The sequence below is a fragment of the Beauveria bassiana genome (genome assembly GCF_000280675.1).
Source record: "Beauveria bassiana ARSEF 2860 unplaced genomic scaffold BBA_S00004, whole genome shotgun sequence".
Taxonomy (NCBI): Eukaryota; Fungi; Ascomycota; class Sordariomycetes; order Hypocreales; family Cordycipitaceae; genus Beauveria; species Beauveria bassiana.
The window spans coordinates 655,869-668,651 of NW_007930839.1; the positions used below are offsets into that span (position 1 = coordinate 655,869).

The 12,783-nt window shown below is 53.6% G+C and overlaps 3 protein-coding genes across 3 annotated transcripts; all 3 read right to left on the reverse strand.

The window, feature by feature from the left end:
* Positions 1 to 50: 50 nt before the first annotated feature.
* On the reverse strand, positions 51 to 3,035 carry BBA_02000 (uncharacterized protein; the record flags this gene model as incomplete). The annotated part of the gene is made up of 1 exon (XM_008597097.1): positions 51 to 3,035. The coding sequence occupies one exon, from the start codon at positions 3,033 to 3,035 to the stop codon at positions 51 to 53; it is 2,985 nt and encodes a 994-aa protein (XP_008595319.1).
* Positions 3,036 to 3,902: 867 nt separating this feature from the next.
* BBA_02001 (WSC domain-containing protein) lies at positions 3,903 to 5,518 on the reverse strand (the record flags this gene model as incomplete). The annotated part of the gene is made up of 3 exons (XM_008597098.1): positions 3,903 to 4,579; positions 4,632 to 5,288; positions 5,359 to 5,518. The coding sequence occupies 3 exons, from the start codon at positions 5,516 to 5,518 to the stop codon at positions 3,903 to 3,905; spliced, it is 1,494 nt and encodes a 497-aa protein (XP_008595320.1).
* A 4,967-nt stretch (positions 5,519 to 10,485) lies between these two features.
* Positions 10,486 to 12,699, reverse strand: BBA_02002 (F-box domain containing protein; the record flags this gene model as incomplete). The annotated part of the gene is made up of 5 exons (XM_008597099.1): positions 10,486 to 10,490; positions 10,547 to 10,610; positions 10,738 to 11,196; positions 11,245 to 12,536; positions 12,591 to 12,699. The coding sequence occupies 5 exons, from the start codon at positions 12,697 to 12,699 to the stop codon at positions 10,486 to 10,488; spliced, it is 1,929 nt and encodes a 642-aa protein (XP_008595321.1).
* Between the last annotated feature and the right edge of the window lie 84 nt (positions 12,700 to 12,783).

Genomic DNA, 12,783 nt, shown 5'->3' on the forward strand with positions numbered 1-12,783 from the left:
TTTTTTTGTTTTTTTTTTTCCATCGCCATCGCTGAGAGCACCATCGTCTCCTACATGCGCAGCAGCTTCTTATGGAGCTCCCGCTCCGGTGACGGCAGCAAAAAGCCATCCTTGTCATAGAGCCCCAGACTGTCCACGCTGCCACGCTTCTCCCTGCGTTGCGCGGCCGCCAGCTCCGCGACGGCCGGGTTCCGGGGCGGTCTGGTCGTCGTCGTCGGCGGCGGCGACGCCGGCGGCGGGAGCGAGATGCCCAAGCCCGCATTCTCCTTGCCGTAATCTGCCTCCTTGTCCGGGCCCTTTTGCTGGTAGCGCTCCACCATGGAGCCTACATTGCCCAAGCTTCGGCGCGGGTTCTTGGCCGGCCTTTCCGGCGTCGTCGGGGCCGTCATCGTCGTTGCTGTTTCCGAGCGTGCATGTCCGCTGCTGCTGCTGCCGCCGTCGCTCTTTTTCGGGCGCGGACCGCTTGGACGATTCCTTCTGCTGTTGCTTCTGTCGAGCTTATCCCGGCCGCCGCCACCACCATAGACACTCAGATATTGACGCGCGCCCATGCGGGGAGGTCTCGTGGACGCCTGAGCCGTCGTCGGCCGCAAAGCCTGCTGCTCAGTGCCTCTATTTTCGGCCTGCGCAGACGAGACGAGCGATTTGCAGCTAACGTTGCTGGTGAGCGAGTTCATGCGGCGCAGCTCCGCGACCGAGCGGCACACGGACAGGCCCTTGACAATAGTGCCGCTGCGCGAGGCCGGCACGCCGACAATCTGCGGCTCTGCATTGTTATTGTTATAGTATTTATTATCATGGTAGTCGTTGCTGTAGTACGACGACGTGACCGATGGCTTGCGGATGAGGGACTTGTTGCGCGCGACGCTCTTGGGTGGCGGCGACAACCCCTGCGGTACGACCGACCCGTCGGGCGCAAAGACAACCGGCGGCATGGGAAGCGCACGCCGTGACTGCCTTTTCGGTGACGCTTCTTCCGCCGCCATAACTATGCTGACAATCTCCTGCTCGCTAAAAGGCGACGACGAGGCATCCGAGCCACGCCGACGGCCATGGTCCTTGACCGGCGTCACGTCATGCCCGCCAGCCTCTACCTTCTCCTCCTCTTCGTCCACCATGGTCATATAGTCGCTTAATATCGTCGTGTCGACCGAGATGTCAGTGTAGCTCGACTCAGACACCTGCGGCGAAACGCAGATACTGATTTCTGCCGCCGCCTCCGACTTGGGACGGACGTCTTCGTAGGCGCGCGCCTGGGCGGGCGGCGGCAGCAGGACGCCGGCAAAGCGCTGCACGTCGAGCGACTTGTGCAGCCTCTGGTAGCCCTGCTGTAGCTTCGGCTGCTGTTCTTGGAGAGGCGGGCTACGGTAGATGGACGGCATGTTCTCAAGGTCAATGTGGCGAACGAGCGTGTCCGAGCTAATCGTCATGGTGCGTCGCAGGGGCGCAAGCACGGGCAAACCATCTGCGCGGCTGCCGTGTTCAACAAACGGATCGTCGGGGCCCTCGACGACAGCCTGGATTGAGGCGTGGTCAATCTCGTCTCCGACACTGTAGAGCGTGGAAAGGCTCGACGAGGCATCGCTGTCGACGGAGCCGCGTCTCTGGGATCGCTCGCGCTGCGGACTCCTTTGCGGGCTCCTCTGCGGGCTTCGCTGAGGACTAATATACTGCTGTTGCTGTTGCTGTTGCTGCTGAAGCTGTTGGTAATACTGGCGTTGCGCACTGTCGCGTTGAGCTATACGCTCCTCCTCCTCCTTCTGATCGTCCTGTAGCTGCTGCAGCTGCGGCGTCGTTAGTTTTAGTATCGCTTCATCACCCGCCAGCCACTCGTGGCCACGCAGACGGCTCGGGCTGCCCATTCCCCCCGGCAGCTCCAGCTCCTCCGTTGCTTGCGCAACGAGGCTGGTGGCCGCGCTGCCAACCGACGCGGCCGAGCCCTCACGCGTGCCCATGCCGCCACCGCTGGTACTACCGGGAATCCCATACCGCGTCGGGCTGTTGTTGTGGTTATGCGATAACCCTTGGCGAGATACGCGGCCGCCGCTCCGCGGTTTAGTCGGCGAAGTATATGGCGTGTGCAGCGCCTTCTCAGGGGAGCAGCTGCGGCTGCGGTCGCCGTCGCGTAAGCGTTGTTCCGTGGAGCGTAGAATAGACCGCAGATCCGAGTCAGTGCAGGATGGGTGCCGTGCGAGCACGGCGGCCGCCGGGCGGACAAAGTCTTTCGTACTGGCATCCGAGTCTCGGGTGTGTGTGGCGGAAGGCATGGCTGGCATTGACGGTTCCTCTTCGGCATGGTAGTTATGATGTGATTTCTCGAGGTCTTCGTATATGTGGTCGTAGTTTGTGTTGTTTGGCTGTTGTCGAGAATCCTGCTGGTATGTAGGCGGTGCTGGCTGGTGTTCTTGATGTCGCTGTTGTTGTTGTTGTCGTTCCGGCTTCACCACCGGACCCTGCATCAGCACCCCGACCATTTGTCCCGCCCATCCACTTCCGCTGCCCGGTCTCTGTCTGTACTTGCTAACGCTCATCCGCCGCTCTTCGCCTTCTGCAATCGCCTCCTCGTCCACCAGCCAGCCCCTTTCCTTTCGATATGAAGCCCTGCTGGGGTTGAACAACCTGATTGTGCTGTACGTCGGCAGCGGTGGCAGCACCGGCAGCGAGGAGATGCGCTTCAGTGAGAACCGTCTCAGCGTCATTTTGTCTTCATCTTCGTCGGAGTAGCTCTCGCGCACCACCGTCATGCGGCGCTTCGCCAGACGCGTCGTCGAGGCGGGCTGTCGCAGCAGCGCCGTCAAGCCCGACGCCTCGTATGGTAGCGATGCCGTCGTCCGCGTCACCGTCAGCGGCGAGTGCCGCTTCTGCGCACGCCACGCCAGTGCGAAACCGACGACGATGAAGAGAGAGACGCCCCCGCACAGAACAATGGCAATAAGCCAGCCGAGCCCGAGCGTGGTGGCGCCGCGTCGCTGCAGCAAGTTGACGCCGCCGAGAACACCGTCCTTGCGGACCGATGCACTGTCCAGCGTCGTCATGGCTTCGTCCATCCAAATCCTGCAAAGGGGGTTGTCGAGATCGGCATCGGTTGCAGAATCTCTCTCTCCCCCTATTCGCCACCGCTTTAAAGAAGAAAACAAGAACAAAAAAAGGACTGCGTTGGCCTCGGGACTCGCGGTGAATGTCCGTATGGCGTCTGCTGTTTGCGTTAAAAGAGTGAATGAGCAAAGGAGGGCGTGAGCGATAAAGGATGCCGCATTGTTTGGTCAGAGCCGTCACATTTTGTTCAAAGTCCTCATAAACAGTGGTCTGTGTTTTTGGTGCATATGGGGTGTAATTTCCGTTACAATGTCATGAGGAATGTGTTGCCTGGTGAGACGCATTCCAACCAAGCGACACCACTAGCCACTGAGAGGCCTGCGGCAGGCGGAAAGAAAATATTTATTCTATGGCAATCTAACGAGCAGGGAAATTCAGCTTCAGTTTCTCTTTTCCAAAATCGCATTCTGTTGAGCGCGTACCAACTGTCAATAGGAGGTTATCACGACATCCTTGAATTTGGTTGTCATTGGTAGCAAACCAACGCCTGGAATTCTTGCGGCCTTTCCGCCCGGCCCGGCCCGGCCAATTACAAGTCACGAGTACGCAATTTATTCGTAATGGGTAAAAACTCATGGCTGCTTGCTTCTTGCTAGATCCTATGTTATCAAAAAGAATTGCACAGCATTTCTGCCTCTATGAAAAGAAAAGAAAGAACCTTCAAGACAGAATGCTGTTTAAATCATACCAACTTGAAAGTTGTTCCAGTTTCCGGAACCTGTCCAGATCGTCAAAAATCCCCCACGAAATCAAATAGCAACCTTTAGTTTTTTGTACTTCATATTGCGCTCCGACTTTGTACTTATTTAGCTCCGGCGGACGTGAGCGTGGAGATGGGCACGACGGCGCTTGGCAGCGTCGACGGTCTGGGCGGGGACAGCCTCGACTGTCTCTGTGACAGTGACGAGCTGCTGCGTCCAGAGTATTTTGCTAATAGTGTTGCCGTTGGTGATGTACTCGGTGCTGTAGTAGCTGTGCTCGACGGCCGATGTGGTAGGGGCCTCAGTGACGGCAGCGGCGGCAGCAACAGGGGCAGAGGGGTTGGTAGAAGCGGTAGGAGTGGGAGCGGAGGACAAGTTTGACTCAGAGTCAACCTGCTTGAAGACCTGACCAGGGAGAGGTTCGGCAGGGTTCGTGGGCGTGTTACCAGGAGTGTAGCTCTGAATAGGCTCCGGGGAGGTGCCAGTATCGGTGGGAGTAGATGCAATGCTGTTAGTTTCAGGTACGGACGGGTTGCCGCCGTCACCAAAGACGGCGATGCTTCCGGGAAGCTTATCCATGGGGCCCTCAATATTCCGCAGCTCAGAAGCCAGCTTATCGGGTAGAGCGTTCTCGAGCTTGCAAGAGGTGGCGGTTGCCTGGTCGACAACTGTGAAGAGTTTGCAGTCTTCAATGCGTCCAGACGGGTTGACGCAAGTCTCGACGGCTTGCTGGAGGAAATCGCGGTCCCAACCCATCATGAAGTCAGCATGGTAAGCGTAGCCTGTGAGAGTTAGTGGGATTTCCCATTAAAGAGTGCCGAGTACAAAACGTACCCTCAGTGTCGCCGTTGGAGAAGACGAAGCGACCGTTGCGGTCCTTATATGGACTAACAGACCAGATGGTCTCAAACATGAGAGAGGGAACGCGGGTCTCGTAACCCTCTGGGCAGGTACCAGTCATGACGAGGTCGGGGTAGGCCATGTGGGACTTGTGGTCTTTGGCGTCTGTATCCTTGCCGTTCCAGCATGAGGGGAACATGATCTCCAGACGGATACCGTCCTTGCAATTGGCATCGAGGTAGGCCTTGTCGGGCATTTTATGGCGGTAGAGGGTGCCCTCGGCTTGCTTGTCGTAGTTGAGGCAGTTAAAGCCGAGGGCGCGCTGCTCGAGTATGTGTTGCTTGGGCTCGCCCATGGAGTGCCAGAGAGACTTGTCGGGATCAGCCTGCTCTGGGTTTCCAGCGGTGTAAGCGCGGCGGGCATTGGAGCCAGCAATCATGCGGAAGTCGTCGGGGAAAGCCTTGATGTTTTCTCCGTTGAGAAGGTAGTAGGCGAGCATACCACCGACCTGGGTGACGAGCTCAAACTTGCCTGTGTCGGAATCCTGAAAGTACAGGGAGGGTGTCCAGTAGGCGGACTTGTCCTGCTCGACGCGGCAAGACGTGCATTTACCGGCCTTGAGAGCAGAACCGTCGGCAGAGGCGGAGAGGCCTGAGGCGAGTTAGATTGTCTCGGTTGTGTTGTGTAGTTTGCAAGCAATGCCGAGTCGAGAGAAACTTACCAGAAGAGCCGTGGAGGGAGTGAGCGTGAGCAGAGACATCCTTGGGGTTAACGATGGGATCAATACGGGCAACATTGAGACGGCCAGGGCACTCCATGCGCCAGAAGGCGTTGGCACTACCGGCCAAGCCGATCAGCACGGCGGTAGTAAGCTTGAACATTTTGATAATATCCAAGTGCAAGAGCTGGTCTCAGACGCAGCTAGTTCTTTGATGGTAAGGAGTGGACGACGCGATGAGCAGTCTGAGATGGTGTTAGTGAGACGGGCTCGAGAGAAGAAAAAACTTTGACTAGTTGAAGAGATGCATTTGGGAAATTGCGAGAAACAATGGTAAAAGAGTGATGATGATCAAGTGAAAGGCAGCGGATGACGTGTTTGCAGAGAACCAGAATCCGGCAGGTGGCAAGGGAAATGCGTTGCCAAGGGTGGCAGGCGGCAGGCGGCCGGCGGCAGCTGCGAACTGCGAGACGTTGAGTGGCTGGTGAGTTGGGGCTGCGATGGTGTTGCACCAACTGGAGCTGCATTGGCAACCGTCAAACGGCCAAGATTCTGGCCATTTGATGTCATTTAGCCTGGCGAAGTTCGAGACCACCAATCTCGCTGCCGCTTCCTGCTTTTTGAAAACAGGTTTCCGTCTGCACCGCCGCCACCGAACTTGCCCTTCAATCACACATTGCCGCATGTCGCGTTAAGGGCAGGGGTGGGGCATTTGTCGCGGGAGAGGGTTCGAGGGTGTGAATGAGCGCAAACAACTTACCAGACTCGCAATCATCCAAGAAAATGAAAAGATTTCGAAAGAGGACTTGGGAGGCACTAAAATATCCTCGCCAATGAAAGAATCCAATCCCTCAAAAGGGGCAGATGACGTGGACGCAACTACGCAGTCACGAAAATCCCAACCTCGTGCGCGGATTGAAACTTGGCGAATTCCAGTGAAGGCCCAGTTGCTGCGTGAGCGCGAGGGAACCCGATTTTTTATATGGCGACACACAAAAAGGCGCGTAATAGAACGAGACTGGTCAACTGGGGCGGTTTGAAGAAGCCGGGCCAAAGAGGGAATTTTCGGTTTGGCGGTTGGATCGGAAATCGAATCGTCCTGGATTGGTTTTGCTGGTATATCAACGCGGGCTGTATGGCGATGATGGGTTGTGAAAAGAGACGACCGTCTACGAACTTGTCGAATTTGAAAGATGACTCGAAAAGGTTGAGAATGATCAGCTTTAGACACGGGCGAGCTTTGCTTGATTGCACAACAGTTTAGCGGGCCGAAAGGATCAACAGATCGAAATCGTGATACAGGATGAAGGTTGCTCAAAGAATACGATGGTACTGTCGAAACGTGGTGTTGAAGGAATGAATGCGGCCGGATTGCTGAGTTGATAAAAGTTGAAAGGAGCGTGGGTTGCAAATATTGCGTAAAAAGAAGGGAAGGGGAAGAAATAAAATGAGCGAAATGGGTTGTGAAAGGACTGTTGCGTAGAAAAGAAGAAAGGGAGGCGCGGAGGGAGGATAGACGAACGCCTTGTATAACTGGTGCAGAGTAGAGGCAGAGGCAGACGAGCAAACGGGCGACGCAAGGTAGCGCCCCAAGTGGCGCGGTCCCAGAAGTACCTACAAGTACTCAGGAGCAGCGCTAAGACAACTAAATGGCCAGGTGAGGTGAGCGGAGATGAGGGGTGGAGTGGCCATTTACAGTTAAAGGTACTTTCATGTACATTCCTCAATAGGAAAAAGGTGTGAAGCTAATCCGTACCTTTGACAGCCAGCCCAACGATTAGGTAGGTAGGTGTCAGGCCAGACATCTGGGCTATTTGAGTTTGCTGTCGGTGTTTCAAGAAATTCACTGCAAGTAGAAGTCATCTGATCAACTTGCAGCCTATCACGACAGTAATTCTCATTCGATGTATTGCATCAAGCTGATCTCTTTTTTTTTCCAAAGCGAGTCGCTCACTGAGGGGACCGCCAAGTAACTATGACAACGGGCTTATAATATTACTCAGGGTTGCAAGGGGCACCGGCCAGGCGGTTCCTGTCAAACCTGCTTGGCCTTGCCTTGGACAGCGTTGAGCGTCAAGTGTCTCACGACAAGCTGTGGTGGTGGGTTGGCCTTGCAGCTTGTTCATTGTACAAGCTCCGACCTCGCGGACTGTGCGCATCAGCCATGTACCCTCAACATGATCGACAATAGAAGGAGAAAGAAAATTGCAAACAACTCGCCCACCATCTTTCTTCCGTCAGGGGGGTGGAAGTGAAGCATATTTGCGTTATAGATTAATTAAATAGTTGATTGGCCTGGAGAGACCAGGACCAGCTGTTCGCGTGGGCCAAGGAAAGGCGCTTATTACCTATTTAAGAATGACCCTGGTCCACGCCGCCAGCGCAGCATGTGAACCTGCAGGCGTACAGGCGCTGTAAGCCTGTAACTGAGGCAGGCACACCAATGTTTGCTGTTTTCGGTGTTTGTGCGAGGCTATTGGCTGAGGTATTTACATCTCTGTAGACAAAATCAATTTATGAAGGAGTCGATTTCTGCACCAACTACGTATTGTGCATGCAGAGACGTTTCGTATTAATTTCGCGCGGGTATGTGCATGCTTTCGGGAGCATGTAGGTCCAGGCGCTATTTTCGATAGAAAAAAAGAGAGAAAAGAATCATTCAGCTCGACTCAAGCGAGTGCTCAGACGTGACTGATTTGGCACCTGACGACCTGGGCACACTCTGATGGAGATGAGACGGTGCGGGGACATTGGCACGATTGGGTTGTATGTAAGTGCAGTGCCACCCTATCATGGTATGCACATGAGAATCATATCGAAAGAAAGAGTCATGCATATAGTTAGGAAATGAAAACCGGAAATGAAAATCATTCGGCCGGGGCTTCTGTTCCAATTCCGTCTGTTCTTTCCAAGTATCGTTTATTCTTCTCCAAGTCTGAATATCACGGAGAATCTTCTCCTTCTGTTCTTTATCGACTTGCCTTACATGAATGGCACAGACGACCATTTCCCAAGGCTTGCATTACCCGAAACGATTGGTCAGAAATGTCCCGTGGCACGATGCTTGCCTGGCTCGCTGCTTTGCTGTACCTGAAAGTACCTCCTGACCTACCCTAGTGCATGATTTCTGGGGCGTACCTTGCAGGGGCATGAAACGATGGCAAGACATGGCCCCATCGACCATCGACCAATCACAACTGTAAATCTCTCTCGCGAAGAGCCCCTAGTCCCGCTTTACACCCGCTGGCCCTTGGCATTGACCGGGGGTGGTCAAGGCAAGGGGTACGTACCTCGCTGATCAAAATCCTCCGTCTTTACGAGAGGCGCCTACGTCATACTATCCCATTCACCACAAGATGCCATGCTATTTCCTTTGTGTCCCCAGCCAGTGGTGCTTGCGATATAATAAATACGTGACTTGGAGGGTATGACAATGTATTTTCGAGACGGGTCCACGCTTGTCCAACAGATCTGGCCTCGTGCCTTACAATGGCCAAGACGACAAATCGAAACTAGACGAGACGAAACGTTCGAAAAGACCCTTCCTTGCAGGCTTCTTCTGTCATGTCAACAGTCCTCTCAAGGTTCAAGCCCCAACTTATCCTGGCTACCTGGTTCTCCCTTGTTCACCTCACCTCATTTACTAAATCGTATCCCCCCAACCCCCCATCTATGTGCATGCTTGTACCCCATCCAAGCATACGGTCGATCGAAACAAAGAATTATTAGACGAATCCGTTTTTACGAGGTTTCCCCGTTTTCTCACGCGGCAAATTGCTGTCATCATCGTCAACAACTCCATTTATTCGCCCTTTATTGGCTTTGGATCATCCCATTGACGCGCGTCTCTTAAAACAATAACAAAAGACTCACCGTTCAAGTGGGCGGGGTGATACAAGAGATAATAAGTCACACTACGGAGTACACCCATCTTGTCTTTCTCCCATCGTGTCCCATGTTCTACATATCCACTCGGCCACTCGTCCCGACTTTATATAGAATCAAACCAGGGCTTGTCAGCGTCGCGTCGGCCGAGTCGCATCACCACTATCAGTATTGCCTGTAGTACTCCATTTGCCGTATCCACCACGCCAGGCTCCCTATCATCTAATATTACCAGCCGCTTTTTTCCTGGCTGTGCCTTGGAACGGGCCCTGCAAATAGTAATCTCGGCCCCGTCTCTCTTCCAACTCACGCACTGGTCAACGGATGTTCAGATGTAATTTCGGACGGCGGGACTTCTCTTCTCCTCTGCTCCTTGGCGAGGTAGGGGGCTACGTATGCGTCTCCAAACCTTCATGTCCTGACCCGACTGCCACTGTGGACCCGCTTCACGAGAGCTTCACCGGGCTGCTCAAGACTAACACTACATGACAATCGATTCCGACTCGGGATTATCGGTGGTAAAGGTGAATCGTGAAATTTCATTACCACTATCAAAGTGTAGCTTCCATTCTGGTACCAACCTCCTTTCGTTTGTGCTTTCTTTTTTTTTTCTTTCGCCTTGTAGGGTAGCATTGAATAGATTCTTGAACCCCAGTATCAATGTTAAACCCCGTTTGAGTAATGCCCAGAGGTCTTAATGTAATCTCGCGACTCAGGAGAAAGTCTGTGAGGTAAATTTCCAGTGCACTTTTCGAGTCACGCAGTTGGAAAAAAAGAGGGCCTGTTCATGACGTGATATCTCGAAGTTGATGAAATGAGAGAGACGATGAAATGGGCGAGAATGAATGAAAATGATGAGACAAAAGTGGCGGATTCTTATTAGTCAAGCTGTAGTCTTTCCTGTCGATTAGCTTCCAATCTGACAAAGTGTACCGAAATGTCGACCGAGTTATTAGACAGACTGCTTGCACTTCCTGTTGCGCGGTTCTGAGTATTATACAATCCTCTGTCCACAAAAGGCAAGATTGGACACAACCTCGCGCCAAAGACGCGACCATCTATCGAAAATCAATTTTTTTTTATTTTCAGTCTACATAAACTTTCTACCTAAAAGTATACTTTTTTTGCGCAGACGTGTCCCAACAACGACAGGTTTCCTCGCCAATCCAACTTCTTGACCACCGTCATAGTCAAGCCGTTTGGTCAAGCTTTTCTGTAATGACTCCCAGCGCGTTGATGCAGCCGCTAAACTATCACACAGGTTAGCACGCAGCATGTTGTCTTCATCCTCACATTTGAAACCTACAAGTGTACAGTAAAATCCCGTAATCGTCTCCCCGACTGGCACCGGCACCGGCATCGCCCTCACTCTGACTCTGAGGTGTTTATTCCTTCGCCGAAAGTGACAAGACCGACCCCGATTTGTAAAGATCTAAGAAAAAATGCGTCAGTTCATTGTCCATGCGTCATGGTGCATCCGGTAAAAAAAAAGCCTACCTTGAACGATTCCAGCTCGGTGGTGTCGTTGTCCAGATGGCTTCGACACGGGTTGACGAGCACGTCCAGCTCAACGCCCGTGACGCGCTCGCCGCCAGGTCCATCAATGCGGAAAAGCTGTACGGACGCAAAGTCGGACTCGGGAAAATCACCCAACAAGTCCCTACACGTGTCGACGTAGTCGATATGGTCGGAAGTGTAATCAAATTCGATTCCGCAAGGCGTGGACGTAATGTACACCCGGATGCCTGTCAGGTAAGGGAGGCTCTGACCCCTCGTGCCCCCAAAGACGCTGCGAAAAACTGGGTCATATACACCATCGTCGGGATACATCTTTCGAAAGATGGCTTCATTCAGTTGCAGCTCTCGGTCTGGGATGCCATCCTCCCACAACGCAATATCACGCAGCGATGCAGACTCCCACTCTGCCCGGATACCTAAACTCGTAATCTTGCAGCCCTATTCTCTGTCAGTACTGAAGGAAGACGAGGAATAAAACACACTTACATCAAAATTGGCAAAAATCGCAAAGAGTCCGCTGTAAGCTACCAGCTTCCTCGTATGCGAGACGCCGTCAGGGTTTCCGATCCAAGGTGCATGACTACCATCATCAAAGATACACTGGATTGCTCGGATACCTGTGGAGCCCTGAGCCAAACACAGGCCAGTCAAATGCTTCCCAAAGATATCGACGGGCTTCTCGTCGGCCATGTATCCCAGCTCAACGATAGCGCCGCAGGCACCAACCATCTTGATGCCCACCACGTACTCGACCCCTGCGATGGAACTGATAAAGAAAGAGAGCCAATCAATCGAAGGGGGAATTACAATGTTTTGGCTCCTGTGGAGGTTAACACAGCCATTTTCTGTGAGGTATCCGTATGGCCTCATGGCGTCCCAGGCCAGCACGTCGGCCGAGACAATACGCCACTCGCCCACGTCCATGACTAACGAAGTAGAGCTCGGCGGGGATATATTGATGAATTCTGGCGCCAGAAGATCTTCGAATTGTAAAGCTAGCCGCCATACCCTCTCCCTGTTCTGCATGGCCTGCGAGCGGCGCGTGGGGCTTGTAAGACGGTATAGCCGACGCCAGTCCGTCGCCGCCGTATCCCAGTACTGTGACTCGAACAGCCAGCAGCGCTCGCCTCCCGGACGGAATCGCGAGGCCCAGAAGTGCTGCTCTTCAAACACGGGTGTGTAAGAGGAGGAGGCGAGTCGCAGGTGGAGAAGGTCGCGCGTCGGAAGCAGCTTGGCAATGGCCATGACCAGCTCTAGCGGTAGCCGCGCAAACGGGTCGCTAGTTTGCGCCCTCGGGAAGACCACTGGTGTCAGATGATCGTCGCGTTCGATGACAAGATCGTCGAGCTCCGGCACGTGGAACGGATTATGCCTGGCGACCCTGATGATGCAGAGCTTGTGATGCTCTATGTCGGTTTCGGAGACTTGGACGCAGAGATCGTCATCCGGATGCACGGGGCCACCAAGAAAGGGGCCCCAAATTGAAGAATACTTGCTGTTAATGATCGGAAAAGATTTACAGAGATCGAGAAGCCGCGCTAGAGGCACCGGGCCGACAGCAGCGTCCAGCAGCGCCCAGCAGGCCACGTGAAAGACAACCCCCCAGCGCCCTTCGATCGGTGCCTGACGCAAGACGCCGACGCGGTGATGATCGGGCCAATCATAGCCCACATCATCCCAACGGCTGTAGTAGCCTGGCGGAGCGACCCAACGGTCAATTCTCAGGTTCGTGTGATAGCCTACTCCCGAGATGGAGACGACTCCGTTGTTCGAATAAACTAGGATCTACTTAGTACACAGAGACAAGCTCTAGTGGCTGGAATCCAACATACGTATACGAAACTGGTTCAACCATGTCGGTCTATTTCTGTTTAGACCGTCGAAGACCATGTGTCCGCAAAGCAGACAGGGAACAGCGACCGCAGTAACGACGACAGCCATTTTCACGATTTTTGACGATGTTTGAATTGTCCTGAGAGTCCTCAAGACCTTATAAGGAGAAAAACAAACACCAAGGCTTGTGTA